Here is a 26,835-nt window from a genome sequence, read left to right on the forward strand (position 1 = left end):
ACCATATTATAGGTGTATCAATAGATATTTCTGGAATTTTTTGGTGGGCTTATTATTAAAAAGTCAACAAACAGCATTTACGTCATGAATTTAGAACTATAACACCTACATAATAATGAAATAGACATAATACATCCTCGACTTATACTTATACGCATTTATAAATTATAGCTAGTTAAAATAAATATTAGTAAACAATCTTATTACATATAGGGCATACAGCAGCCGAGACTGTCAACAACAAAATTTCTATTTATTTCTTTAACTAAATCAGTTTTATTTTGGGAATGTATTTAGGGTAATTATTTTTCTAAGGTATTACACACAGAGTGTGCTAAATAACTTTGTTCACTGCTTGCGGCTGCTTGAAATTCCACTTCCTGACATTTAATTTGCTTGATTGTTGACTGATAGATAAAATCTCGGGCACAGCGAAATAAATGTATAATAATAGCGAAAATAAATGGCATATAAATTAAAAAGGCAATAACGTACTGACTTTTAAAAATTAAATAAAAAAGAAAAGTGCTCTTTGATATTTTTGGCAATGTCTCTCGTGAAAGTATACAGTAATAATGAAATAGAGTATAAGAGTTTAGTATACGCAATTTGAATCAAGCTTTTAACGCGCGTAAGTGAAACGAATATATCTAATCGTTATAGTGAATTAGACTATGTAGCCAACACACTATCATCCAGTTGGCTGTTGGGCCAACAAGAAAAGATTGTTTACATTCGTTTAATTTTAGGAAATCAAACTTGTGCCAAAATGAAACTGAAGCTAATAGATCTTAATATTGACTGCCTATTAGGGATTTTCAAATATTGTACGGAAAAGGATTTGATTGCACTATGTCAGGCAAATAATTACATATGCTCTGTTATTGAGCAACACATTTTTTACGCGCTGACCAAGGATCTGCTGCTATGTGGACACAGAAACAGACCATGCATCGAAGAAAGGTTAGGCACTGTAATATTGAACGCTTATATATTTAAAACATGTGTATTGCAGAAATCGTACGCAGCTTACTTACTTGGAAAGATTACAAATTTCAAGAAATTGGCTCAAAGGTGTTTACGAGGAACGGCCTTACTACCACCACGCACAGATGTTCTCCTCAAGGCTTTGCCTTAGCTCGGACACACTCTACATCACACACGCCCGTTACCTGCGTAAATATAGGCGGGCTGGTCCTGAGGCGTTGCAGCGTCGCTACGATGAGGAGATTAGCACGCCCTCAAAAAGCGACATATCCGACTTTGTAAAGAAAGATAATACCATCTTCGCGGGTCGCGTGTGCGGCACGTGTTTTGTCAGTGATACAGACGGCATTACCGAACAGGCCATGCATAATGCTAAGGAGTATCTATATTGCGTAGATTTCGTTGAGGATACATTTGCTACCAGCACTGATACTTGTTGCAAGCTTTGGAAGCGTTCACGGGAGTTCGGACTAAGTCATTTTGATTTGTTCATGCAGCTGCAACATTCCTTCAAGTCTATGAAAGTTAGCGACGACGGTCAGTGGCTATTTGGCGGTCTCTATACGGATAAAAGGAATCGCAGAGCGCTGCGCGCTGTTCATCTTGAAAGGTAAGCATTTGAAATTTGAATGGTTTTCTTTTAATGTAGCTAAAATAATTTTTGAATTGCAGTGGTGAGGAGATCGTGCTTAACTCAGACACCATATCCATTTACGACCTAAAAATCAAGGACGATCAAGTCTTATTTACTGCCAACTTTGATACGACATTTCGCATGTTTGATCGTCGCTGTGATCGGGATGTATACATTTGGGAAGACCCATTTGATTCATCGCTGTACTGTCTGGAATATGATGGACTCTACGCTGTGCTCTGTGGTGCAAAGCATCACAGTCGCGTCAATCTCTACGATATTCGTGTGCCCGGCAAATACATACAATTGTATTTTCCGGGCAGAACGCGGCAGTACTATAAGAGCTCGCCTGTGTATAGCATTGCCTGTGATAGTCAATATATGTTTGTCGCAACTGATCACAATCTGCGTGTGTTTGACTTTAAGGCCAACTTTGGTGTCCAGCGGGATTACAGTAGTTTCTATGATTACCGCTATGGAACCAATAATTTGTTGTGAAATATACCTAAGAAATTGTTTCCCTATAAATATCTGTTAAATAGCTGACAACTACAAAAAGAAACTAACGTGTTTGTTGTTTATCCAACTTTGAGGATATCAATTATATTTATTTGCGTCTGCCCAGTGGTTTGTGTTTTAATACATGTGTATATTCAAAATTATTTGGATAAACAAATTGCATTTCCATACCTTAAGAAATAATCGACAAGGTAAAATCTTACGTCAAAAGACCACAAACTTATACTAAACAAAGAAGCCTTAATAGATCCATTCAAATATTTAGTAAGCATGGTAAAAAAAAAAACTAGATAGAAGTGCATACTTCCTTTTAAAAATAGTTATACATTAACATATGTTTTGATGGTGCTTGTGCTATTTGGAATATTTGCATTTATCTATACAGCTGCAGATAGTTGGTTGCATAAAAAGATTTTATAATTCATTTGGATTAGAAATTGGATAGATTTTTTGAGAGTAGGTCGATTTCTTCAATAGGTAATACTAACTATTTAGGATTTTTAAAAGGCGGAACTGTTCGTTGAGCAATAAACTCTACATTTGAATCGTGCTAAAATTTGGCATCCTCTGTGTGCTACAAAACACACTTAACGTTAATAAATTTAGCTTAATTTTGTTGCGTTTTTTACAGGCACTTAATCGATTCGTCTTTATCATGTTTGTGCATCTTCTATAAGAGTTTACTTAAGCCAAAGGAGTAGAATTGTATTAAATAGCGAGAAAATGCACCTGATTCACCTATTGTGCCTTCCTAAATCGAGCTGGATCAGCTGTGGATGCACTACCTATATTATACAGTTAATTAGCATGCATAGAATACGACTATCTGGCGGTTTCATCGGAGTTATCCGTTGGTATTTCTGCTGCGCCTTTCGATGTTGAGGACGGCTCGACTTCTGTATGTGCGGGTTGATCCAGATTGTCATTGAGAGCAGCGGCTAGCTCACCATTGAATTGCAGCAGACAGCCCAACGCGCCAAAGTAACCTTCATGCTCCAGAAACAGACCCTTCATGGTGCCATTTGACCAGAATTCCATGGCATATGCCAGCAATTTCATAGATATAGGATTCACGCGCAGAAAGTTACCCACGAACACGACCTAAGTACAAAACAAACATATTTAGTTGTAATACTTAAAAACAATTTAGCTAACTTACTCTGTCTATCTTTTCATTGAGAGCACACATTCTTGCTATTGATCCAATATTATTGGTAATAGTGACAAGTGTGGCATTGGCCAGATCTTCTCGTGTTACCGAAAGGCGTTTGTCGTTTATGTGCATTTGGCCAAAGCTATAAATTAAAAGCAAGTTAAGAACATTTGCAGTAAATCATAAAAATGCTGTGCGTTACCTTGAAGCGACCAAGTCGCCAGGCAAACCAAACCGATTATAGTCGCCGCCATAAATGTCTTTGACCAATTTGTCAACCTTACGGTTGTCACCCTTTGTGGCCAGCTGTATGGCCTCCTCAAATGTGGTGCAGCCTGTAAGCAGACAGCACAAACCCAGGAATGTTCCACCGCCCAAGCTGCAAGTAAACAGTAGTTAACATTTAATAATAATTTGATATAAAGCGACTTACCTGGTACCCGAAATGCGTTTGTAGTTGTCAGGACCATAGACAGCTAGAATGGACACACCTGAGCCCACATTCACCAATATAAAAGGGAATGGCTGCGAGAAGTTAAACGCACGCTTCTCACTCTTGCTGTATATATATAGAGGAGGACAATTTACAATTAGTTAAGTGTGTCGTGGTGATAAGCAGATGAATTGGCTTACAGAATTTCACGTGCATTCTCATAGTAATAGCACTCAGTGCGATTGTGCATATCAGCGAATAGAATGCCCTTGATTAACGTGTCCAGCTCATCGAACTTGGCAAGCTTCATGTTGACTTGATCGCGAAAGTCCTTCTCGAACTTAAATGCACCGCCGCCAGTGGCACAGACAGTCGTCACCAGCTCGGCCATGCCCTTCTGCTTGGCCAGGGACAGAAAGTTGCCCATGTCTGTGGTCTGAAAGCGTATGAAGTGCAGAGATCCGCAGCGCTTTCGTATCTGCACATTGTCCATCTGAAATTAATTGTAGCGCATTAATAAACTGAATATAATGCCAAATGTTGTTACCAAGCACTTGGTTGACATACATAATTGCATAAGAGCACGTGAACAGTAAACAGTCAAGTCAAAGTTTAGAGACAAATTCTTGACCACGAAGTGAGCGCGTAATTAGCGACGTAAATAAGCTTGACAACCATTCAAAATATATATATGTATAAGCGAAAAGCAAAACAAAAAGGCACAGCAGGAAGTCAAAAGTCAATGAATGCTCTATGTAAACTTGACGTAGACGACGACTACGTGCATTCCATATGAAGTCTATTCTATGCGATTAAAGTTCCTCACACCTGATTAACTTTTGGATTTATTTCTGGCTAGCTGAGATAATAAACTTAAATTCTCTATAAGACTGATAGCACGCGCAAGAATATCATTATGGAATTTATAACAAAGTCAGATTTCGAGCAGCGTCTGATCAATCAGAGATAATTCGCATTTAATCTAATGAATGTAGACATGCAAATGTCATATGCGTCATAGGCGCACTCGTAATTTACTTTTAATTCAACGCAACATTTAGATTGCAGCATCTGCAAATAAATCATTCGATTGCCATATGATCGTATACTTAATCTCTCATCTTTTGGCACTATTATAGTACTTAATGAATGCTTCAAAGCCAAGAATTTATATTGCCAATTTACTACCACGTAAATTAACAAGATTAAACATTATTTGGTATACACATGTACGTTAACGTAATCTCCCCCTCCATTGATTACAAGTCAGTAAAATTCCATAATCTGAATGATGCCTAGAAAAGTCAATCAAAATAAAGAAATTTTTGCACTAACAATATTAATAAAAAAAAAAACTATATTCATATAATCGCATATAATCTGATCAAGCTATAAAAGAGTTTACCTGCAAGTGTGTATCGCGATGTCCGGTTTTGCCATACGCTGAGTTTTTGGTTAAATAACGCCGGATGTTGCGCAATATGCCCGCCTCACGGTCCTGCTCATCGGGCGTTATGTCCTTTGGCTCGAAGTAGACCAGTTTTGTGAGTGTGCCACCGATGTCCATGCCAAACCATGGCATCGCTGCAATAATGCATAAAGCAATTAGATATAATTGCAGGCGCTTAATTTAAATAATACCTGCCTAATGGGAGACCCTAGCGTGATTTACCTATTAGATACCTTTCGCAGTGGCATAATCTCAGAGAAAAGATTGGATAACTGTGGTGCACCCGGCGCATTCTAATTTTAGTCGAAAAGCCAAAACAAACTTAATTTTGATTGTCAATCTACACGTGTGGAGCTACATGTTATATAAAATGTTTTTCAGACTTGTTTTGTAAACAAATATGTGTCTATATATTACAAATAATTGCAGTGCCAAAGGCCATGGAGATCTTGAACAAGTTTATTTTAATTGAAATTTTGCATAAGTAAACACTAAGCTTTTCAGTTTTGTAGTTGTCGATTATATACCGATTTTTCAGATACGCACCACTCCTAATAATGAGATCACAGATCGACTTAAAATGCAGTTTTTCCTCAGTCATTGTGTGGGAATCATAAATTCACTTGCTTGCAATTCAAAATGAGCGCTTTAAACTGTCGCAAAAAGCATTTTGTTTAATTTTAACAGAGCGCGAGACGTTGAGGCTTTTTAACGTACAACTGCCGGATTAAGTGTTAGCATTATGACTAAGGTAATGAGGAAATCATTTGGAATCCATGTGCGACAAATGAAGTTAACTGCGAGAGAGTGCGCGAGAGAGCGACGACTGCTTATCTGGCCTTTACACTCCCTGCTTATCGACGACGGTTAAAAAACTGTCTAAAGTGACCGCTGGCCCCTAAAAATTGGTTACACCGCGAGCACGCAGCGTAGTCAACGATCAGTATCTAATCAGCGTTAACTTACACTCTATGCGCAAGTTCTCGTATCAATATCAAATACGTTCCCAGATAGATATAAGTATATATACTTGTGCTTGTATGCATATATGTAGATATATCTTGAAGCGATCCAAAGTAGTTTCTTTGTGCTGTCGTACGCCATTAAATAATGGACTTTGGGACTAGTAAAAAGGGGGTATTAACTTTGTATTTTGTTATGTACTACATGTACTACGTTGTTGTTGCCATGTCAAATCCTCATTAAATAATTTAAACCCAAACAGAAACAGCAGCTAATACGTATTGTATGTTGACATAAATATTACAAGTCATTCATCAACTATGTACTACGTATGGAAATATACATAATTATGTATATATGTTTTCTGAATGAAATAAAAAAAAGAGAGAGAAGCTGAACTGCTCCCTTTTTTGTATATACAATTGTAATGCCAGCTTTGCAGAAATGTTTTTGCATAGCTGCATATGTATGTATGTAAATAATATTACTTTTGTTTTTTTTTTTGTTTTACTTTGCAAATTGGCTTGACACATTTAACACACGAAACAAAAAGCTTTCTTTTTGTGCTTTATTTTCATTGAATTCGCCTCGTCTGTTGTTATCTGCTCCTACGCTCTTATCATTCTTGAACCAAACACAATTTGAGCTTTGCTATAGATCAGATGGTCGACGGCGTTATTTATTTTTATTTTTTTCAACTTTGGATGGCGCGCGGCACTTACACATCAGATCATCTGAGTTCGAACTGCACTCGACGTGCTGAGGTTCTGGGCAAGATTCTTCAACTGCGGCTGTGGCTGGCTCCAAGACTTCATTGTGGTTGCTTAATGTCTTGGCTTTGTTGGCAACTCCAATGGCGGCGCGCCACGAAGCACGCCATGAATTTCTTTTAGTCGAGATCATGGGCAAAGTTGGAGCGGGCGCAACTGATGGCGAAACTGTGGCGTGTGTTGATGTCGTTGTTGATGTTTTTTTCTCGTTATGTAATTTGAATATTTTCAAGTTGAACGAATATTTCGAGTCGCGCGCGGGCACTTTCATTTTGAATGAGTGTGTGTGTGTGAATGCGGTATGTGTAATTAATATCTTAACTTGTTTTGTAAACGCGCCAAGCCGCTGCTGTAGCTTGTGTTTATATGCGCACTATTTGTGCCAATTGAGCTGAGCGCGTATTTACATTGGCGCTTACACCCTAAAACGATCTTGCTTATCGTATTGTTTTCTTATTGGAAAGACAAACGACGCGCGTCGGAGCACGATTACGGACACGGGACGCAATCCGCTTGACCGAACCGCTCTAAGACAGGCATAAAACGTGTTTGAATGAAATTTCATTGTCAGTTCGTTAAAAACGATTTGACGACAGTCTCAAGCCGAGCGCGCTTGCACAAATGTACATAAATATGTACATAATATGTATATATTAGCTTTATTTACATACATTTGTGTATTAATGAGCAGGTAACGTCCAAGCTTAGCTCAGCTCTGGCATTGCGAAAGCGCATTTCAAACATGAAACAACAAACTGAACTTTACAACCAGCACAAGGTAAATACTAACAACAACAAGCCCTTTTAACTGTATGTAAGCTTGAGCCAGCTTGGAACTAAGCTCAGTTTAAATGAACAACTTAGTGGGTGTGTAATGAACAAAAAAAAAAAATACCGCCTGTCAGATCGCTGGCAAAACTAAACACTTTGTTTTCAAATTATTGCTCACCCTTTGCCAAATGCAGTTCGGTGCAAAAATTAAATTCATCATCCTGCATTTTGGAGTGTATTCCAATTGCTGGCCAGCTATACGCAATGAAAGTTATCTGTGATATTCCCCTAGAGTCAAAGACCTGGTGCAGCAGTCTGCTCACTTCAGCGCTTGTTGTCTACGATGGTTTCTGTGTCTGCTTGTGTGACCCGCTTCTTGAGTTGGCATTGGCATTGGTAGAAGAGAACGTAAACTTTACTTTGAATTCGATTGCTATCCAGTTTGCCGCGTTAAGTAAAAGCGTCAGAGACTTTAACAGCCAGTTGTGTATGTTTTACATGCGATCCTTTTTATTCTTAATGAACTTTGCACTTTGCAATTGTAAATTAAAGCAATTACACTCGCACGCTTGTCTTCTTCTTCTTATCTTTAAATCAGAACAGCTGTTTGCTTTGTTTTCTGGACCAGACTAGAGACGAGAGCGACTAAATATCATCACTCAATCACGAGAGCAGTTACTGTGTGGCGGCTGGTCGATTCATAATTTGACAGAAGCGACGCAACAGTGTTTACGACTTCTCGCTCGCACAAACGCGACATTCGCCATAACAAAACAACGCAAAATAACAACAATTATGAAATACCATCGTTTGTAAAGAATTTAGCAAATGCAAAGCTAAAAATAGCGTGAATTGAAAAAAATTTAATGTGTATGTGTATATTTTAAAAGTTTATTGTGAAGTTTTACTAGTTGCTTTGATATAATTGCGAATTTTTTAAAACATGAGTCCCAAAAATGAGGATAGGACACAATTTAAGGAGTTCAACTTCCCGCCCATTTGGGAGGACAAGGCAAAAATGAAAGTGCTGTTGTCCACATTTCATCCGCGTCACTTTGACTGCGATCAATATGACTCCAAGATGATGTTCTGGATAGATCTCATCAAACAGTACTGTTACTACGCTGGGAAGGCCAATATTAGTGTAAGAGAGCTGCAGTTGCAATTTATGCGAGGAGAGCAAATGCCCGCTTGCCTGGACATGGTTGTATCACATATGGATCAGCAGAAACAGATACGTCTGCGGTCTGACTACGAGTATGATCCATTAAACAGCTGGAGTGGTTGGTTTGTCAACAGCTTTGTGAGACGACCCTTATCAAGGAGCTGGCTAAAACTGAAGCATAGCATTATTGCCGAGAATGTAGAAGCACAGTCAATGGTAGAATGGATACATCTGGAAGTTATGCAGGTTTGAAGCGTGATTATTTATAAAGGTAAATTAAATAAAATATTTTCTTCTGGCATACAGGGCATCTGCGATGAAATGGAAAAGAAAGTGCTGTTCAAAAATCGGGGCAAGTTATTGCATTTTGAGGCATTTAAAGCGCTGTGCGAGGCAAGCAGCATGCATGTTCATCCCGAATTCTTGCCACTCTGCCTGCTCACATTACAGACTCGTCGGCAAGTGGTGCTGGATTTCAAGATTGAAAGAAAAACACGCTGTATCCACCTGATAAAAATACCAGCCAGTGAACAGGAGAGTTTGGTGATAACTGAATCAGATCATGCTGTGCATAATCTGCAGGTGACTCAGGGCAACCTGCTAAAGCAGCTAGAGGAACTTGAAGATGAGATTAAATTAAACGATGATAAAGCTCGCCAGTATGTCAAGGAAAACAAGCGACAGCTGGCAAAAACATATCTGCGCAAAAGAAATCTGCTGGAAAAAAGTCATGGTAAGGCGATAATAAAATTTAATTAAATACAAGATTTTTGAATATACTTTATTTACAGAACGACGAAGCCTTGCCTTGAATAATATTGAAACGCTACTAACGAATGTGGACGAGGCTAAGAATACCGGCGTGGTTTTGGATGCTTACAAGATTGGCAGCAAGACCTTGCAGAAGGTGCTTAACGAGTCGGGTCTTAAGTATGACAACGTCGATGAAGTGCTGGCAGATGTGCGTGAAACCTTAGAGCAGCATAGGGAAGTACAAGATGTTTTGTCGACAAGTTCTACAGACGTCGCGGGATGCGATGAGGATGCGCTGGAGAAAGAGCTGCGCGATCTTATTGGTGAAAGTGCTGCAGTGCAGCCTGATATTTCAATCAACAATAATAAGCCAGAGATTGTGATTGATGATGAGCAGCTAATTGCTATGTTAAATGATCTGGAAGTTGAAGAAGGCAGCATCATCTCTCAAGTAAGCCATAAAACACTAGGGTCGGCTTAAGGCAAACAGTAATAGATTTAATTAAAATGCTTTTAAATCTGATTGTTAATAAAAATCAACGAATATCGGGTTTTACTTAAGCTTAATTGTTTAATTGTCCATAATTGCTTTATTCTATAATTCATTTTGTACAAAATACGTTCTTAGGTCAAGAGTTGTTTTGCTTATAAGCTATATGGCTAGACAAATGTTTCCCTAACTTGGAATTCAATATAGATACATTACACACACACATACACACGATAAAAGCATACACATACATATTGTATGATTACAGCATATTGTTAATTATTAACTATTTCTGCATTTAAAGTGCGCACAAAAACAAAAAAAACGAGATACGATCTATAAACAAGTGCATACTACGTATGCACATGTGTATTGTATTGCACTTCGGTTAGGCATAATTGAAGCAGATCATGCGAGTAGCAGCATATTCCCTGTCTCTGTTCCTTCCTCCTTCTCTTCCTCCTGCCCTTGGGCTGGCGTCGTATGTCAGAGGCAGACACGCCACATCGAACTGTTAGCCAACGGCGATTGTTATGTGTGAATTTGGAAAAGAATTAAAATACTTAAAATTGTACAGATGAAACAAATCAGCACCGGCAGAATCACAATAAATCGCAGTGATCTGAAAAGGATTTACGTTTAGTATAAATAATCTGACTCGTTGATTGATTGATTAACTAACCTGCCGTGCCCGAGGGCTGGGTGTCAGAGATTCAGATCGATGTCAGCCTCTAGGTCGATGTGGTTCATTGAATTGGCTGTGCTATTGAAGATTTGATTATCTGTCGTTGTGCCCGTACTTTCACCGTTGTGCCCGATGGCGTTGGCGTCGCCATTACGCTTCGATTTACCTAGCAGCCAGGAAGAGAACACTTTGTCCAAATTGTCTAAGTTAATATTGTGATGATGGTTTGGATTGTATGTATGTAGCGACAGCTAAGCAACTAAGAGAAGCACACTAAATACAAACCGCCCCCAAGAAACTTTTCCATAAACGCTCAAATGGCATCAGGATTCCATTGCGAAAGTTGAAAAGAAGCTACCAATTAGTACTGCTAAGGCACATTAAATCAAATCACTTGGCTCTAAGTCAGTGTCTGTGTGATTGTGTGTGTGTAGATGTGGGTGTATGGATGCGAGAGAGATGCTGGATGCGGACACCTACCTCCTGTGAAGCATAAACAGCCCTCATCGTCGCTGGGCAAATCACGTCGTGGGTTCTTTTGTTTAAGCTCCTTGTTTAACTCGTTGATGCAGCGTTGATAGTAGTCATAGTCCTTCAGATACCAAACTGGCGGCCAGCGATGCTCACGCAAGTACTCCTGATTATCCTGATGCAGCGCTTTAAGGCCCTTAAATGAAAACTTGCAGATGACATTGTAATTCACGCAGAGATACGACATGCACCACTCGGCCAACTGATGCGCATTATGCAGCTGTAAGTTAAACAATTTACAATAACAAAAAGTTAACATGAAAAAAAACAATCATATTAATTTCATATTCACCTTAACTGGCTCTAGCAATCTAAGGCAATGATCTACTGTTTCATTTGTTTCATTCTGGGAGATAATTGTGAGATCCTCGATAACGCGACACTCAATCAAATTAATAAGTCGCGGCAGGCACAAACGGTTGGCCAATTCCAGCAAATTGAGGCATTTAACCGCTGAGATGGGCGGAATTTGATCTGTGTAGAGATAGCACAGCAGCTTATGGAATGTGTAAATCGTTACGCCAGGGAAAACAATCTGAAAACGAAAGTCAATACATTTTCTTTTTATGTATGCTGCAGATGCTTTATGAACTGTTGGTCCTACCACATTGGAGTGTGCCTCCCGAAAGTCGCCCAGCAGCATGGCACGCATAACATCACAGCGACCCACCAGAACAGCTCGATGTGCCTGGAATCAAGATCAATAATTAAGTTCTACAACGGACAAAATTTTGACAGCCACACACCTTCATAAGACCATCGTCCAGCTCAAAGGTTACGTCGCTAAAGCAGCCATCGCCGATGCAATGCCTTTCCATGCTTTCTTTTATGCGCTGTAAACAAATATATATAGTATATATATTAAACTAGTGGCTGCTGCTACTCACAAGGCTAATATGTGGACTTGGCTCATCACTGGGACTGTCCATAACGCTCTGGGGTCTGGAAAGTAACACGGCTAATTGTGGCAGTTCTAATAGTTCGGCAGCTTCTCTAATTTCCTGTAAGTCATATTTATATTATTTTACTCATTTGTCATTAAATTTCAATTTCAATCAGCTCACCTGCAGATTGGTGCAGTCCTTGTCAATGGTGCCTGTGTAAATGAATCTAAGGCATTGATGCAAAGCCTGGGGAGAGATGAGCTTGCTCAGCGTGACAATTGTTTGTACGGAGCTTACGCCGCGCTGTGTTTCCAAATGCACCTGGCGCAGACTCTGTAGCACAGGATGATGCAGCTCCCGATTTAAATCACTGATGCGCTTCGCCTCTACCAGGGGCAGGGCCTGATAGCTGGAGCGCCGTTTAAGGTGTTCCCACATGCTGTTAGAATAGTCAAAAGGTTATTGTCAAAAGCAAAGTGATGTCAAATTACCGTTGTGTGCGTGACTCATAGCGTATAAGATACTCGGTGTCGTCATTGAAGTCGGCTATGGTGGCTTCGCCAAATGTAGAGCTCACCATGCTCGATTCGCTGCTGCTTCTGCCACCCATGTCGCTCATCTCTGTGTTCAGCATGCGTTGAAAGATGCTCGATGCAGCAGCCAGCATAAATCTGTGCACGGCAAACTTGGTGACACCCACGACCAGTATAAGATCGGCATAGGCTTGTGAAAGGAACATGTTGTAAATGTCCTGGCGATAATGACCAACCATAACCGTAACCTCTGGTGGTGGTGGCTTCGGTGGCCGGAAAGGCGCCTGCAGCAACGGCTTCTGTACCTTTTTCAGGTTCGTCATCCAGAAGCGCTGCTGGCGGCGTGCTATTAGCGCCGATCGTATGGCATTCTCAAAGACTTCATTGACGCCAAAGTAGGTGAAGACACTGGTTTCATAGTAGCTCACACCCAGTTCCTTGGCAACGGCACGCGCTTCATCCGGCATTACCAGATCGCTCTTTAAGGCTGCTCTGTAAGAGATATGAACAAGAAATGCTGAAGCCGCAAGTAAATACAAACTTTTGCTGCACAGAGTTTACCTTACAAATGTGCCCTTTTCACCAAAATAGGATAAATAGTTCTCATCGCGGTACATGTATCGCAGATCGTTCTTGCAACCAACAAGCACAACAGGCACATCTGGACAAAAGCGACGTATTTCCGGATACCACATCACCTTGCAGTTGCGCAAGGAAATAGGACTTGCAATGGAAAAGCACAACAGCACCACATCCGATCTGTATATATATCAAAAACGTAAATAAAAATACATAATGGTGACAGCTACGTGTACTTACCTGCCATAGGCAAAGCGTCGATCCTTGTCGTGATCACCGAATGTGTCCCACAGCCTTAACGAAACATTGACGCCATCTACTACCTCCCAAGAGCGTTCCAGCACCTGCAATGTGTATAAGTGTATAAGAAAACCATAATAATCTTAGACTTTCATACACACATCTTTGTATATACGATACTGATCGATTGCCCAGACTGTCGGCACGTGCGTGGAGAGCAGCTGGGACAGCGATACATGTTTGTTGCAAGCTCTGGCGCATATAAGCCGCGTTTTGCCCACTGCGGTGTCTCCTACCAGCACACACTTCACTAACTCCTGATGGGGCTGCTCGTTGTCCATTTTCGGCATTCACCTAGGCGACGTTGTTTCTGCTGCCGGAACAGGAACTCTGCAAGTTAAGGTATTTTTAGCATTTGTTAAATTAATTTGTCTTTGTCTGCATTTAAGTGTTGTGTTTACATATGCTTCTATTAATGTGAAGCGTGGGTAGTGGTGAACAATGTAAGCAGAAGAACACTGACAACAAACCGTTGTATAAATATATTGTGGGAAGCGCGCTCTGTACTCCAATTGAGCTCAATTGAAATTGAAATAAAAATACTTTCAATCAAATTGAAAGCGAAATCGCATTTATTATACCCTGTAAAAAACATTTGCAATACAAAACAAATTATTGCTTGTTTTAAGTATTAGCATAAGCTTGATGCAATGTTAAGCACGTTTTAGGTGAGGCTTATTTAATTTACAGCTCTTAAAACATTTTGTAAACAATCACTGAGAACTTCAGACTACAATTGTGCTATGATTCATAACTTATGATCACTAGAGTTTAGACAACTGGTATTAATTAAAAATCATCAAGAAAATAATGAATCCCTATTGTATATTCACATGCGACTCTATGTGTTTTTATTACACGGTATCTGGAAGTGGCCCGACAAAATTAATTCTCCATCTGCGTTGTTTTCTTCGCTTAACACTTATTTTTGGATACATTGTGGCTTTTATGAATGTGTGCTATATTCATACTTTTTGAATTTAAGAGCTCTCATTCTCAAGTGATTCCATTATATTATATGGTATCTTTTGTCAAATTGTCTTTTTATATATATTATCAATCATTTTACATAGTACATTATTTTGCAGAGTATATAATTGATTTAACTTGTAGAAAACTACTTCACAATATTATTTTCAGCTCCCTTGAAGGGATGACCGGCGGCACCTACTGTAAAGTCCAAAGTAGAGCTTATTGATTTTCTCGTTCCATTATAATGCGGCACCGTCTCGGCTCAATATGAACAATATTTCTTTAAAATCGTTGCATTTTACAAATTCTTTATATTATAATAGTCAGTTTTATTTATAGTTATTAATTGCATGAATTCTAAATTTTAGAGCTCATTCTAGTATGCACTGCTTTTTACCATGTACATAACTCAATGACATTCACTTGCACTTTTAATAATGCGGCTGTGAATTTAAACATATTGTAAGTATGCGTATGTTTTTTTTGGGTAAGTTGGCGCATTGTTTAATAAACAAGTGATTTTATTGATGCATGTGGGAATGGCTAATTAGGTGATAATAAGAGATGCATATGGAAATATATACCTTTTTAGTTGTTTCGCTGTTCGAGTTTTTGCGTGTTTTACTTGTCATACACAGACACACACGCACACATTAAAGGAAAATTCGCAATTTGCAATTTATATTGGCACCAGTAATTAATATGGCACTGACACACACGATCTGCGTCTTTTTACATTTCTTTGTGCTACAAGTGCAGTCTGTTGAGCTTATTAGTTTAATGTCTCTGCATAGTAATATTACCGTATTAATAATTGTTAAATAATAAAATGCAGTTACAACAGTAATCAGTTATCGATTACGATAGTTTCACCAGTGCTAAAAGCCGACACAGCTTTCAGCGCCAGAACTTTGAAAAGTTTAAAAATTGTAAATTATTAAAATAGTAATTTTTATTCATACAAAGGCTTGCAAAACTCTATAATTCAGCAACTCAATTAATGTAATATCCCTTCGAACTTTATCTTTTTTATCTTATTTTGTGTTATAATATTTTTTTTAACAATCCAGTAATAATTAATAAAAAAATTATGTTTTAAGTTTGACTTTATGGAATATAATTCTAAAATGTAATTGTTAAGCGAAAAGCTTAAGATAAGCAGCTCGACTCTAACGGAATATTTCCAATTAAATAATCGATAACGTAATGACATGACAACCCTATGAGCTCAGTTTTGTTTTGCGTATTATTAAGTCATCGTAATTTTTGTTGCAACAGAACAGTTTCAAATTGGTAAAATTTAAAAGTTTAAAGAATTCCGAGATAAATTAATTTTCGGGAGTTTCGTTGGCAGTTTTATTTTTTCGAGGCTGCAGTTGATGATGTTATTGGGACGAACGTGTCTTTTTTCCAACCACAAATCGATTTTTGCCGTGGCCGTAACAGCTGTTCTAAATAGACAGTACGCTTGTGAAATAAATAGTTTGTGTTTAACATAATTAAGCGTTTTGTATTGTTTTGGCAGAGGTGGCAAGCTCTGCACTAACAAATTATTTGGAAATAGATCGATTTCATCTTTTAATAAGCCAAAAATGACTTTAGGCAACGAAAAAACGCTGGCTAAGAAGGCCGTCCAATCCGAGCCTATAATGCGGTAAACAAGTTATATTTTGTAATAACATCAACACAATCTCACTAAAATGCCTTTCCACAGGTTAAACAATATTGAAAAATCGCAGCAGGATGCACGAGATTACCGCGGACTGCAGTTGGAAAATGGTCTTAAAGTGTTACTCATCTCGGATCCAACCACTGACGTTTCGGCTGCTGCATTATCTGTGCAGGTTGGGTATGTTATAAACTACTCTTGCAATTCATTTACTTAGTCTATATGTACATGTTGCAACAGCTATAATATTGTTTCCTTTCAATTTGCAGGCACATGTCCGATCCTGATAATCTGCCGGGATTGGCGCATTTCTGTGAGCACATGCTTTTCCTAGGCACTGAGAAGTATCCGCACGAAAATGGCTACACCACGTACCTGTCACAAAGTGGCGGCAGTAGCAATGCTGTCACTTATCCTCTAATGACCAAGTATCATTTTCACGTCGCCCCAGATAAGCTCGATGGCGCTCTAGATCGTTTTGCTCAGTTTTTCATTGCTCCGCTGTTTACGCCGAGCTCTACTGAACGTGAAATAAATGCTGTAAGTCGGCTAGGAAACCACACATTATCATACCAGACTCAGATAATTGATTTTATAGGTAAACTCTGAGCACGAGAAGAATCTTTCGAGCGACCTTTGGCGCATTAAGCAAGTTCAGCGTCATTTAGCCAAACCTGATCATGCCTACAGCAAATTTGGCAGTGGCAATAAAGCTACACTCTGCGAGATACCCAAGTCCAAGGGCATCGATGTGCGTGATGAACTGTTGAAATTTCACAAAAAGTGGTACTCATCGAACATCATGTGCTTGGCTGTTATAGGCAAAGGTAGTTACTGTTTGTATGTGTGTTGTCTGCATGTGATAATAATATTTTCTACACAGAATCCTTGGACAAATTGGAGGAAATGGTTATAGAAAAGTTTTCCGAGATTGAAAATAAAAACGTTGAAGTGCCAACATGGCCACGACATCCGTATGCAGAGGATCAGTATGCGCAAAAAGTAAAAATTGTTCCCATCAAGGATCTACGCTCATTAACAATAAGTTTCACAACCGACGACTTAACACAATATTACAAATCTGGAGTAAGTATTAATACATTTAAGAGTTCTGGGCGTTTATTGATCTTAAAATCTCTTGCAGCCTGACAATTATTTGACGCATCTGATTGGACACGAGGGCAAGGGCAGCATATTGTCGGAGCTACGCAGGCTTGGCTGGTGCAATGAGTATGTTCGGAAAGAGCAGAAAAAGTGTCTGATTAAATAACACGCACCTATATATTTTCAGTTTAATGGCTGGACATCAGAGTACACACCATGGCTTTGGATTTTTCGATATTGTGGTGGACTTAACCCAGGAGGGCTTAGAGCATGTTGATGATATAGTGCATCTAATATTCCAGTATTTGCAAATGCTGCGAGAAGAGGGTCCTAAGAAATGGATATTTGACGAATGCGTAAAGCTTAACGAAATGCGTTTCCGTTTCAAGGAGAAAGAACAGCCCGAGAACCTGGTCACATCATCAGCATCCTCAATGCAAATATTCCCATTGGAAGAAGTACTTATTGCGCCATATATGAGTAATGAGTGGCGCCCCGACTTAATCAAAAAACTTCTCGATGAGCTGCTGCCTGCAAAGTGTCGAATCTCATTAGTTAGTCAGAGCTATGAGCAGTCAACTGATCGTGAAGAGCCATATTATAGAACAAAATATGGATTGGAGCGTATACCTGCCAAGACGTTGAAGGTTAGTTTAAACAGGTTGCCAGCCAAAAACTTAATTTAATCAACTTTTTTTTAACATTTTAAGGTTTGGGAAAGTTGTTGTGTCAATGAGAATTTAAAGATGCCAGTGGCCAACAGCTTTATACCCACAAACTTTGACATAGCTGATGTGCCCAGCGATGCGCCAAAGCACCCAACAATCATCATGGACACACCAATTCTACGAGTTTGGCACAAGCAGGACAATCAATTTAATAAGCCTAAAGCGTGCATGACCTTTGATATGTCCAATCCCATTGCCTATTTGGATCCATTAAACTGCAATTTAAATCATATGATGATCATGCTGCTGAAAGATCAGCTTAATGAATATCTATACGATGCAGAGCTTGCCAGCCTAAAACTTTCTGTTACCACCAAGCCCTGTGGCATTGATGTAAGTGCAATTAATTTGTCGCTGCTTGATGTATAATTTTATATTTTTATTACAGTTTACCATACGTGGCTTTAATGACAAGCAGGTGGTGCTGCTCGAGAAACTGCTTGATCATTTATTTGACCTTAGCATTGACGAAAAGCGCTTCGATATACTCAAGGAACAATACATACGCTCATTGAAGAACTTTAAAGCAGAGCAGCCCTATCAACATTCCATTTATTATCTGGCTCTGTTGCTTACCGAAAACGCCTGGGCAAATGTGGAACTCTTGGATGCTATGGAACGTGAGTAAAGTATATAAATGAGAAAAGGGTTTTCACTATCTTACACATTTTTACTGCAGTTGTTTCGTATGAGCGTGTGCAAAATTTTGCCAAGGAATTCTTCCAGCGGCTGCACACGGAGTGCTTCATCTTTGGCAACGTGACCAAGCAACAAGCTTCAGACATCGCTGGACGTGTCAACAAACGCTTGGAGGCCACAAATGCCTCCAAATTACCAATCTTAGCCCGCCAGATGCTTAAGAAACGAGAGTACAAACTATTAGCCGGAGATAGTTACTTGTTTGAGAAGGAGAACGAGTATCACAAGAGCTCCTGTATACAGCTATATATGCAATGTGGCGCACAAACAGATCACACAAATATAATGGTGAATTTAGTATCCCAAGTGCTCTCAGAGCCCTGTTATGATTGCCTCAGGACAAAGGAGCAACTGGGCTATATTGTGTTCAGTGGAGTGCGCAAAGTAAACGGCGCTAATGGCATTCGCATTATTGTGCAGTCGGCCAAGCATCCCTCATTTGTTGAAGATCGCATTGAGAACTTCTTACAAACATATATGGTAAATATATTATAGCAGCATCATTTTGTCACTAATTATGTTATAATTTGTGAAACAATTAGCAAGTTATTGAGGACATGCCCCAGGATGAGTTCGAGCGCCACAAGGAGGCCTTAATTGTAAAGAAGTTGGAGAAGCCCAAGACAATATTTCAGCAGTTCAGTATGTTTCATGGCGAAATTTCCATGCAAACTTATCACTTTGATCGTGAAGAGGCCGAAGTTGCAATTCTGCGTAAGATTACAAAGAACGACTTTGTGGACTACTTTAAGGTTTGCTCAAATATAAAAAGCTTAATAAGAAATTACAGCTAACAGCTAATATTTCGATTGCAGAAATTCATTGCAAAGGATGGTGACGAACGACGAGTTTTATCCGTGCATATAGTGTCTACGCTTAAGGATCAAGGTGATGGCGACTCAGCGGAGAAAGAGGAAACTGTAGTTACCCCGATGGAGCGTCATATGCCAATTAGCGATATTGTGGCCTTTAAGTCTTGCAAGGAACTGTACCCAATTGCGGTGCCGTTCCTGGATATCAAGGCCAAGGGAGCACGCAGCAAATTGTAAGAAGCTGCAGTCTGTGGCATACAATGCGGCAATAGCTAATGGTGTGAGTTTTAACGAATTAATTGTATGTATTGCATAAATTGTATAAATTTTCACAAATATAAAATAATTTGTATCAACAGCGAGTTGTGCCTCACATAGTTACTGCCCAGCACTGCGCTGTTTGGTATAGAGAATCCCATATCCAATTTGTTCAGTTCCTGCGAGCTTAGATCTGTGTGTCGATGACCTGCATGCTGATCAAGCAGCGATATCTTGTGCTTCAATGGCAAATGCTCTGCCCATTTCAGTTGCTTATACTGCCCGCCCATGTCCAGTATAATGTTGTTCTCCTTACCATGTCCATGAGCTGGTTGCGCCAATGCGAGCTGCAGCATTATGAGCTCGCGTTGTAAATGCCCAAAAGTGCACTTGAGTTGGAGATTTCTGCCTGTTTATATATTGAGAGTGCATTAGCAATTTGACAATCATATAGTATAGCTTTATTACTCGCCTCTTATGCTGAATACAGGACTCTTGAGGGTTTTCGTCTCAACATCGTCGATATGTTCAGTGACATTTTCTAGCTTCCAATAATAAGTAAATAACTGAAAGTCCTGATCTGCCAGCATGGTATTGTTGAACCTAAATATCTCTTGCTCTCTCTCCAAGGCAGACTCCATGCTCTTTAACTGTGGTGCTCGCTTGGTGGTATCCTCCTCGATACTCTTCAACATTGCTGGACGCTTGGTAGTAGCCTCCTGGATGGGTTTTAAAGCTATCTGCTCAAGTTTCAGCACTTTATTAGCTAAAGGCTTATTTGTTGTAAATTTCTCTAGCTGCGCGTTGTTTATAGAGTTACTACTTGGCGCTGCTTGCAACTTCATAAGCAAATCTTTGATTTCACGCAGCTCACTGTACATTTTCTCCTCTAGATTCCGAAAGGCCAGATTCATTTCATCTTAATTAGACAAACAAATGCATTATGCATTGCATTTCTTTTATTAATTTTGTGTGTCCACCTACCGGATCCACAAACGCCCTTTAGAGTTTTTGTGGTCACTGCTTCCGCGGATGCTTTGACCTCGCCGGCGTTTACAGTGCACACAGCCCTTTGAACCTCACTGGGCAATTTAGAGTTGGCTTCATCATGCTCCGCGGGATTCAGACTGTTGTCAACAATTTCTCCAAGCACAACAGCCGTGACTAAAAGAACACATGTCACATTTATAGACCAATGTGACATCGCCAATAATCGTGGACTTATGTAAATATTATTTAGTTTTATTTTTGAAATATTCTCACGCGTACTAGGGCACTAATGAACACTTTGTGACACCGATTGTTCCGAGTTCTGGGCGACAACTAAAGGACAGGGGGCCGCAATCAGAGATTCTTTAGGGAATTTGTTACCAAATGAATCGTTGACATGTGGTACATAACTGTGAGTATTTATGAGCATAAATATATGACGGAGGGCGTGTGTGAACGATCTGCTAAATATAGTTTCACTATTTTCTTCGCATTCAAGATATGAAATGAAACGCACAAAGAATTTTTAATTTTGTAAATACAAAAAATAAAAAGTTGGAATAATAAAGAAATTATATAAATTATATACATTTGACTAACTAAAATAAAAACGCAGTTAATTTTTAGTTTTTTTTTTACAATTTTTATTAAAAACTCATCATACAAATTCTTATCATACATATGTAGGTGGAAAGTATTGCTGCTAGCCCATTGGGAAAAATGATAATCTAAAGGCCATTTCAATCATATTTTGTGGCACCTCTGGGCGGTGGCATACAAAAACCTCCTTTGCTGGCGACTGAAAAAGTCGCCCGACCACCACAAACTTAACGATCGTTTGATCCGTGTTTGCCACTTCCATTGTTATGCCGTGCTCCTTGACCACGGTTATATCATTGCTACTGTGCCCAGGCGCCACACGGCTACCAGCAGCGTTAGGTGGCTCCAGCAGCTGACGCCGATGATATTTGGAGCGCTCTAGTACCACATGAATGATGTGGCAAGCTCTGCGCATCTCACACAAATAGGGAAAGCGCTCAGCGCTGCCTGTAAACGGGCAGAGCAGTATGCCATTGGCCATGTCCACGTAGACGTAGTGCAATATGGAGTTCCGCCAGCCAGCAGAGATTTTAACGGGCACTACATTGTTGATCTCTTTCCAAAGCGACGTTGTCATCTGGCTCTGACTATCGGCGTTTAAGTTGAGCCCATAATGCAGTGGATGCTGCTCGGCAAAGTTCTCCCAGTCCGAACCGCTGTCCGAATCATCGGCGGGAGTGAGGCGACGGCGCGAGAGCTCATCCTCGCTAGGCGTCTGGCTGTGTATGGAGCTGCCACCTAGTGATGAGCCGTCATTGGCATTGGCAGAATATGAAACGCTCGGCTTTGGCTTAAGAAACGCCTCCAGCTTACTGTTTGATTCCTGCTCGTCGCCGGATTGCTCAAGCTTCTGCTGATCCAGCACCTCGGGACGTTTGTTTGAAAGCGACCAGAACTTGGCCAACGATTCAATGCCGCACTGTATAAGATGATCTAACGTCTCTTGAATCTCCTCAATGTAGAATAGCGAGGGCGGCACTGAGCCAAACGCCTCCATTTCGGGCGCATCCACATACACCTTGAGTATGACAGTTAGGATGAGATGACTGCGCGAGCACACGGTCAGAAAATAACGACCCGTGGCATTGGCCAATACAATCTCCTCCCAAATGTAAAGCTCGCGCACGCGAACATTCGGCGCTGTGCCTATAAAGTCGAATATGCCACGACAACGCAGGAAGAGCTCTATGTTGTGGCGCACATCGGAGGGCAGCAGGCTGGCAAGCAGGAAGCTATCATAGTACAAGGCGCTGCCGTAAATGAAGAACTCGCGATGCGTAGTCAAAGGTTCATCGTTCCAGTTGCGATAGTCCATGGCCTCCATTTCGCTGAGTGCATCGAATATGCGCAATTGAGCCTCCTTAGGCAAGGGTAGACTCTTGGATTCGCTCAGCAAGTGCTCGAACTGTACGTCACCACGAGGATGTGCTAGCAGACGCGAACGTTGAATGCTGCAAAAATGGCGTAGAAACAGGCGAAGTCCGCTGGAAGTGGTGCTATCCTCGCCGGCCGAAAAGTTATCCGGCGTCAGACCAGGCAGCGAGAATCTGATGTAACCAATAAGCTCGTCCGAGCGTAGGCTGCACTCAGCTGCGCTATAGAGGCGCGATGCATAGGCGAACAATACGAGAAACCCATTTAGACGACGATAGTTGACATAGTAGGGCACCTGTTCCCACAGCAGTCGCGATGTCAGCGGCTCAGTGTGCAACTCGTTGAGCACGGACGAGAGCGTGAGAAAACTGCCACGCGCTTTGTACAAAAAGTTCGTGAGCGGCGTCTCTGGATAATAGTAAAGCGAGTCCTTGTGCTGATCATTCTGATAGCACTCCGGCGGCAACAGCAGCAGACCAAATGGCGTTACAGAATCCGTATCCGCGTTGAGCATAGCTGCGGGCAGCAACTGCTCAAACTGCTCCGCAAACATGGCATAGTTCTCAATCTTGCGCACCTGCTGCGCTTGCTCACATTGCGCTTCGGCCTGACCTGACTCTGCGGAGGCCGTGCAGCTAGCCTCGCTACTGCCTTGGAAACGCAGGCATACTTGTGTGGGCTCCAGAAACTGCTGCAGCAACTCATCCACATTGCTGGCGTACAGCTCAATGCCATTGAGAGACTTGAACCAATCGCCTCGCTTAATGTTGTGCTGCATGGCGCTGATGTCGTGCACAAAGCTGTCCACCATTAGACACTCGGGCTGGTCGGGAAACGGCAGCACGCGAAAGCCCAGTATGGACTCTACGGCCGTGGAGCGACGTCCAAAGCGATAGCGATCTGTGGCCGTTATAACCAGCTCCAGTTCTTTGTTGTTCTCAGCGCTTGCGTGCGAGTTTTTAATATCTGAGAAGCGGAAGCCGCTGTCTGTACGCTCGGCTGGCGGATTACCATTGTGCTTGTTGCTGCTATTGCCCTGTTGGCCTCTATCTTTATCTTTCTGCTGCTGCCGTCGCGTTGACTTTTTTCCCAGGCGCAGCGAGCGTCGCAGCAGTTCGCCTCGGCGCTCGGTCACAACCGACTTGGCGCTTGCCACATATTCGGCATAGAATAAACTGCCGTCTTCTGCCACGTACTGCTCCCAATTGACCAGATCGCTGCCATCGCTGAAGGAGCTGTTGAGCGATGAGCTTGATGTGGAGTAAATCTCCGCAGCATCCAAGCGTGCCATACCCGGCAAGGGCAGGCCCTGCGACTTACGCATCTCAATTACACACTCACAAATAAAAACACAATTTGAGCTAGGTAAGCAAGAAAAAAAGGTAAACAGACATCGAGCTGTTTATATATATTTGCTTTTGAGAGCGCTCCGTTCCGTCGCTGTTCCCAAACAAATTGCAACTAAGAGATCAACTCGAGCTGTATCTTTGCCCATTAGCTCAAGCCACAAACCGGTTTTGCGGCAACTCAACAGTCTCACGCTGCTCTGCTAATGTTGGGTGGTTGTTCTTGATGTTGTTGTAAATTCCATTGGACATTGCTCTCTGCTCTTAGCTGCTCTCTTTGGCTGTTAGTCTTTTAAGCATTAAGCAGTATTTTAATTGATTTGTTTGTTGGTTGGCTTGGTTTCTTTATAAACGTTTACAATTACAAAGCTATTTACTATTACTATTTGCAATAACGATCTGCTTTCATTTTACTGCGTCTGTCCAGAAGCGTTTCATGCAGCAATCCCTTAGCCTTGGCCTCTTCAAGCTCCTTAACAGTGTTTTGGCTAATACGCATCTTCTTGTCCTGGAACTTTTGAAACTTTTTGCTAAAATGTTAACCACATTAATTTATATGCTTGATTTTTATTTAAAGCCACTTACACGTAGTTTCGCTCAACTTCACCCAAGTCGCCCTTCTCTTCCTTGGGTTGGTCATCAATCACAACATCTTGGATAGCATTAGTACGCACCAGGCAGATCTCATGTTGCCCTACCTTCTTGCGCAAAGCCACACAAGCGTCATCCTCTGGATCAATGGACATAAAGTGCCCAGTTTCCGACAACAGCGCCATTCGTTTGTCCTGCTTGCCAAATCTTATAGTTGAATATTTGCAATACAAATATGTTGGTTGTAGCTTTACCTCGAATACAGGCTCCCATTGCTCCATACTACCCACAGCTTCAGATCGACCCGTTACCATGCCGTCCTTTTCGATCTTTAAATACTTTCCATAGCCCGATTTAAATGAGACTTTGCGCTCGTTAATGGGAAACGCCGTAAAGATTTCTTCCGGATCGGGTCCATCGCCTTGATTATGTGGAGCGCCCAATGTGAACAATCTGTTCAGATACGGTTATTAGTTATGCTCTTGTAATCAATTTTTATGTGCTTATTATACCCATTATCTAAAGCCTTCAAATAGCAGCGTTCTCCAAACTCAATTGCAACAGTTCCTACAATATTTGCCGCGGTTGTTGCCTTCCACCAACCACCATGCTGAACAGCATCTTCGTCGACAGTAGTCTTACTTTTCTTCGCGGCACCATCTTCTACGTCTTTGTGCTCTTTTTCCTTCTTACGTTTTTTGTTTTTTCTATAAAAACATTAAATGGTCAGTACATTAATGCAAATGCTTGTTAGAAAAATAGATAATCACTAACTTATGTTTTTCCCCCTTTAGCACCAGCTTCTTTATACGCACATTATCGTAGTCAGACATAATTTGTTTTATTTATTTATTATTGTTATGTTTTAGTGATGTAAGAAAGCAACGATGTATCGACTATCATGTTTTTTGATGAGCATCAGAGCTAGACTATCGATATTAATGTAATCGTAATGATGATCGATTACTCGCACTCACGATTTGAAAGTGTCAGTCTCTAATTTCTTATTTAATTATAAAAGCATATTAATAATAACTATTAGTTTAGGTATATTTCTAGATAACTATTGGTCTGTAATTTACTATCTATCTAAAAAACCAAAGGTTGTTTGTACATCAGCAACCAAAAGCTGTTTGTTTTGTACATCAGCAACAATAGGTTGTTTGGCAATGTTCATCAGCAACCTAAGGTTCGATTGTCTATACATCAATAACCAAAGATTGTTAGCAATGTTCATCAGAAATCAAAGGTTCATTGTCTTGTACATCAAATAACTAATGGTTGTTTGTCTTGGTACATCAAGAACGAAAGGTTGTTTTGTTATGTACATCAGTTACCTTAGGATTGTTTGTTTGTACATCAATAACTATTGGTTGTTTGTTTGTACATCACAACCAAATGTTGCTTGATTTTTTTGTACATCAGCACCACATTAGGACCCCAGCTTGTTTATGGTGCCTCTTTCTACTAATTGAACTCGTCATAAGTATGCAGTCCATTTCCTGCAACTGCTTTGATCGGATTGTTTTGCGCGCATTCCAATAATCAAATGTGTTTGCCGCGCATTCCAATAAGTCATTGGTTTGTTGCCGCAGCATCCAAATAATCAATGTTTTGCCGCGCATTCCATTATATCAAATGGTTTTTGCCGCGCGCATTCCAATAATTCAATAGGTTTGGCCGACATTCCAATATATCATTTGGTTGCTGCCGTGCAGCTATATCAATGGTTTTTGGCCGCGCATATTCCCCCCAATAACAAGGTTTTGCCGCGAAAATTCCCAAATAATCAATAGGTGTTGTCTGGTGCAGTCCTAATTATATCAATGGTTTTTGCCAGCGCATTCTCAATATAATTCAATGGTTTGGCCGCGCATTTCCCATATTAATCAAGTTGCCTGCCGTGCAGACCATAATTCAATGTGCTGGGCTGCATGCAATTAATCAATTGGTTATTGCTCAAGCCATTCCAATAATCAATGAGTTTTGCCGCGCATTCCAAAATCAATGGTTCTTGCCGTGCAGATACCAATAACTCATTGGTGCTTGCCGTGCAGCCTATAATCAATTGGTTTTGCCGCGCATTTCCAAT

At 40.5% G+C, this 26,835-nt stretch overlaps 8 protein-coding genes across 16 annotated transcripts; 3 read left to right on the plus strand and 5 right to left on the minus strand.

Moving 5' to 3' along the window:
• The first annotated feature begins 572 nt into the window (after positions 1 to 572).
• On the plus strand, positions 573 to 2,170 carry LOC108599973 (F-box/WD repeat-containing protein 4). Its single transcript, XM_017987242.1, has 4 exons — positions 573 to 631; positions 750 to 963; positions 1,016 to 1,597; positions 1,660 to 2,170. Exons 2-4 carry the CDS (start codon positions 770 to 772, stop codon positions 2,117 to 2,119), a joined length of 1,236 nt encoding a protein of 411 aa, XP_017842731.1. The 5' UTR covers positions 573 to 631; positions 750 to 769; the 3' UTR covers positions 2,120 to 2,170.
• Positions 2,171 to 2,191: 21 nt separating this feature from the next.
• On the minus strand, positions 2,192 to 8,139 carry LOC108599971 (pantothenate kinase 3). 5 transcript variants are annotated; one of them, XM_017987238.1, is made up of 7 exons: positions 7,859 to 8,139; positions 5,132 to 5,310; positions 3,927 to 4,219; positions 3,727 to 3,852; positions 3,496 to 3,672; positions 3,300 to 3,435; positions 2,192 to 3,241 (listed from the first exon to the last, which is right to left on the minus strand). In XM_017987238.1, the coding sequence occupies exons 1-7, from the start codon at positions 7,905 to 7,907 to the stop codon at positions 2,963 to 2,965; spliced, it is 1,239 nt and encodes a 412-aa protein (XP_017842727.1). In that variant the 5' UTR covers positions 7,908 to 8,139; the 3' UTR covers positions 2,192 to 2,962. The 5 variants fall into 5 exon arrangements, with proteins under 5 accessions (XP_017842727.1, XP_017842724.1, XP_017842726.1 ...); XM_017987235.1 differs by lacking the exon at positions 7,859 to 8,139 and adding an exon at positions 6,862 to 7,447; XM_017987237.1 differs by lacking the exon at positions 7,859 to 8,139 and adding an exon at positions 5,723 to 5,896.
• A 175-nt stretch (positions 8,140 to 8,314) lies between these two features.
• LOC108599972 (charged multivesicular body protein 7) lies at positions 8,315 to 10,149 on the plus strand. Its single transcript, XM_017987241.1, has 3 exons — positions 8,315 to 9,091; positions 9,152 to 9,578; positions 9,637 to 10,149. The coding sequence occupies exons 1-3, from the start codon at positions 8,624 to 8,626 to the stop codon at positions 10,077 to 10,079; spliced, it is 1,338 nt and encodes a 445-aa protein (XP_017842730.1). The 5' UTR covers positions 8,315 to 8,623; the 3' UTR covers positions 10,080 to 10,149.
• On the minus strand, positions 10,148 to 15,382 carry LOC108599969 (rho-related BTB domain-containing protein 1). Of its 3 annotated transcripts, none has more exons than XM_017987234.1 (13): positions 15,157 to 15,382; positions 13,702 to 13,930; positions 13,541 to 13,644; positions 13,283 to 13,480; positions 12,680 to 13,213; positions 12,369 to 12,597; positions 12,192 to 12,305; positions 12,051 to 12,137; positions 11,909 to 11,992; positions 11,597 to 11,839; positions 11,254 to 11,524; positions 10,771 to 10,960; positions 10,148 to 10,710 (listed from the first exon to the last, which is right to left on the minus strand). In XM_017987234.1, exons 2-12 carry the CDS (start codon positions 13,888 to 13,890, stop codon positions 10,794 to 10,796), a joined length of 2,220 nt encoding a protein of 739 aa, XP_017842723.1. In that variant the 5' UTR covers positions 13,891 to 13,930; positions 15,157 to 15,382; the 3' UTR covers positions 10,148 to 10,710; positions 10,771 to 10,793. The 3 variants fall into 3 exon arrangements, with proteins under 3 accessions (XP_017842723.1, XP_017842722.1, XP_017842721.1); XM_017987233.1 differs by having other exon boundaries at positions 10,771 to 10,939; positions 12,369 to 12,627; XM_017987232.1 differs by having other exon boundaries at positions 12,369 to 12,627.
• Positions 15,383 to 15,879: 497 nt separating this feature from the next.
• On the plus strand, positions 15,880 to 19,942 carry LOC108600774 (insulin-degrading enzyme). Of its 2 annotated transcripts, XM_017988541.2 has the most exons (13): positions 15,880 to 16,034; positions 16,098 to 16,226; positions 16,287 to 16,421; positions 16,511 to 16,781; positions 16,840 to 17,068; positions 17,125 to 17,327; positions 17,386 to 17,471; positions 17,533 to 17,992; positions 18,056 to 18,406; positions 18,462 to 18,693; positions 18,753 to 19,252; positions 19,315 to 19,524; positions 19,588 to 19,942. In XM_017988541.2, the coding sequence occupies exons 1-13, from the start codon at positions 15,952 to 15,954 to the stop codon at positions 19,819 to 19,821; spliced, it is 3,123 nt and encodes a 1,040-aa protein (XP_017844030.1). In that variant the 5' UTR covers positions 15,880 to 15,951; the 3' UTR covers positions 19,822 to 19,942. The 2 variants fall into 2 exon arrangements, with proteins under 2 accessions (XP_017844030.1, XP_017844031.1); XM_017988542.1 differs by lacking the exon at positions 15,880 to 16,034 and having other exon boundaries at positions 16,080 to 16,226.
• Positions 19,902 to 21,274, minus strand: LOC108600775. 2 transcript variants are annotated; one of them, XM_017988544.1, is made up of 4 exons: positions 21,244 to 21,274; positions 20,827 to 21,006; positions 20,315 to 20,761; positions 19,902 to 20,251 (listed from the first exon to the last, which is right to left on the minus strand). In XM_017988544.1, the coding sequence occupies exons 1-4, from the start codon at positions 21,260 to 21,262 to the stop codon at positions 19,914 to 19,916; spliced, it is 984 nt and encodes a 327-aa protein (XP_017844033.1). In that variant the 5' UTR covers positions 21,263 to 21,274; the 3' UTR covers positions 19,902 to 19,913. The 2 variants fall into 2 exon arrangements, with proteins under 2 accessions (XP_017844033.1, XP_017844032.1); XM_017988543.1 differs by lacking the exon at positions 21,244 to 21,274 and having other exon boundaries at positions 20,827 to 21,210.
• A 192-nt stretch (positions 21,275 to 21,466) lies between these two features.
• LOC108601063 (protein inturned) lies at positions 21,467 to 24,371 on the minus strand. The gene has a single exon (XM_017988955.1). It carries the CDS (start codon positions 24,128 to 24,130, stop codon positions 21,536 to 21,538), a length of 2,595 nt encoding a protein of 864 aa, XP_017844444.1. The 5' UTR covers positions 24,131 to 24,371; the 3' UTR covers positions 21,467 to 21,535.
• A 90-nt stretch (positions 24,372 to 24,461) lies between these two features.
• On the minus strand, positions 24,462 to 25,605 carry LOC108601064 (protein FRG1 homolog). Its single transcript, XM_017988956.1, has 5 exons — positions 25,518 to 25,605; positions 25,256 to 25,450; positions 24,998 to 25,196; positions 24,738 to 24,937; positions 24,462 to 24,682 (listed from the first exon to the last, which is right to left on the minus strand). Exons 1-5 carry the CDS (start codon positions 25,574 to 25,576, stop codon positions 24,535 to 24,537), a joined length of 801 nt encoding a protein of 266 aa, XP_017844445.1. The 5' UTR covers positions 25,577 to 25,605; the 3' UTR covers positions 24,462 to 24,534.
• Positions 25,606 to 26,835: the final 1,230 nt, after the last annotated feature.

This window comes from Drosophila busckii, chromosome 3L, assembly GCF_011750605.1.
Source record: "Drosophila busckii strain San Diego stock center, stock number 13000-0081.31 chromosome 3L, ASM1175060v1, whole genome shotgun sequence".
NCBI classification, from domain to species: Eukaryota; Metazoa; Arthropoda; class Insecta; order Diptera; family Drosophilidae; genus Drosophila; species Drosophila busckii.

Bases quoted from the DNA above. Each gene is read 5' to 3' on its own strand.
- LOC108599972 (XM_017987241.1), top strand. From the start codon at position 8,624: ATGAGTCCCAAAAATGAGGATAGGACACAATTTAAGGAGTTCAACTTC. The intron at 9,092-9,151 runs GTTTGAAGCGTG...TCTGGCATACAG, and splicing joins TACATCTGGAAGTTATGCAG to GGCATCTGCGATGAAATGGA. The intron at 9,579-9,636 runs GTAAGGCGATAA...CTTTATTTACAG, and splicing joins TCTGCTGGAAAAAAGTCATG to AACGACGAAGCCTTGCCTTG.
- LOC108600775 (XM_017988543.1), bottom strand. From the start codon at position 21,046: ATGTCACATTGGTCTATAAATGTGACATGTGTTCTTTTAGTCACGGCT. The intron at 20,762-20,826 runs GTAGGTGGACAC...TGTCTAATTAAG, and splicing joins AAAGGGCGTTTGTGGATCCG to ATGAAATGAATCTGGCCTTT. The intron at 20,252-20,314 runs GCGAGTAATAAA...ATATATAAACAG, and splicing joins TCCTGTATTCAGCATAAGAG to GCAGAAATCTCCAACTCAAG.
- LOC108599969 (XM_017987232.1), bottom strand. From the start codon at position 13,890: ATGCCGAAAATGGACAACGAGCAGCCCCATCAGGAGTTAGTGAAGTGT. The intron at 12,628-12,679 runs GTAATTTGACAT...CTATTCTAACAG, and splicing joins TATGAGTCACGCACACAACG to CATGTGGGAACACCTTAAAC. The intron at 11,993-12,050 runs GTGTGTGGCTGT...TCTTGATTCCAG, and splicing joins TGGACGATGGTCTTATGAAG to GCACATCGAGCTGTTCTGGT.
- LOC108599971 (XM_017987235.1), bottom strand. From the start codon at position 7,180: ATGAAAGTGCCCGCGCGCGACTCGAAATATTCGTTCAACTTGAAAATA. The intron at 4,220-5,131 runs GTAAACTCTTTT...AATTAATTTCAG, and splicing joins ATCGCGATACACACTTGCAG to ATGGACAATGTGCAGATACG. The intron at 3,853-3,926 runs GTAAGCCAATTC...ATATATATACAG, and splicing joins GAGAATGCACGTGAAATTCT to CAAGAGTGAGAAGCGTGCGT.
- LOC108599973 (XM_017987242.1), top strand. From the start codon at position 770: ATGAAACTGAAGCTAATAGATCTTAATATTGACTGCCTATTAGGGATT. The intron at 964-1,015 runs GTTAGGCACTGT...TGTGTATTGCAG, and splicing joins AGACCATGCATCGAAGAAAG to AAATCGTACGCAGCTTACTT. The intron at 1,598-1,659 runs GTAAGCATTTGA...TTTGAATTGCAG, and splicing joins CGCGCTGTTCATCTTGAAAG to TGGTGAGGAGATCGTGCTTA.
- LOC108600774 (XM_017988541.2), top strand. From the start codon at position 15,952: ATGATGTTATTGGGACGAACGTGTCTTTTTTCCAACCACAAATCGATT. The intron at 18,407-18,461 runs GTAAGTGCAATT...TTTTTATTACAG, and splicing joins CCAAGCCCTGTGGCATTGAT to TTTACCATACGTGGCTTTAA. The intron at 19,253-19,314 runs GTAAATATATTA...TGAAACAATTAG, and splicing joins ACTTCTTACAAACATATATG to CAAGTTATTGAGGACATGCC.
- LOC108601064 (XM_017988956.1), bottom strand. From the start codon at position 25,576: ATGTCTGACTACGATAATGTGCGTATAAAGAAGCTGGTGCTAAAGGGG. The intron at 25,451-25,517 runs GTTAGTGATTAT...ATGTTTTTATAG, and splicing joins CTAAAGGGGGAAAAACATAA to AAAAAACAAAAAACGTAAGA. The intron at 25,197-25,255 runs GTATAATAAGCA...GTATCTGAACAG, and splicing joins TTGAAGGCTTTAGATAATGG to ATTGTTCACATTGGGCGCTC.
- LOC108601063 (XM_017988955.1), bottom strand. From the start codon at position 24,130: ATGCGTAAGTCGCAGGGCCTGCCCTTGCCGGGTATGGCACGCTTGGAT.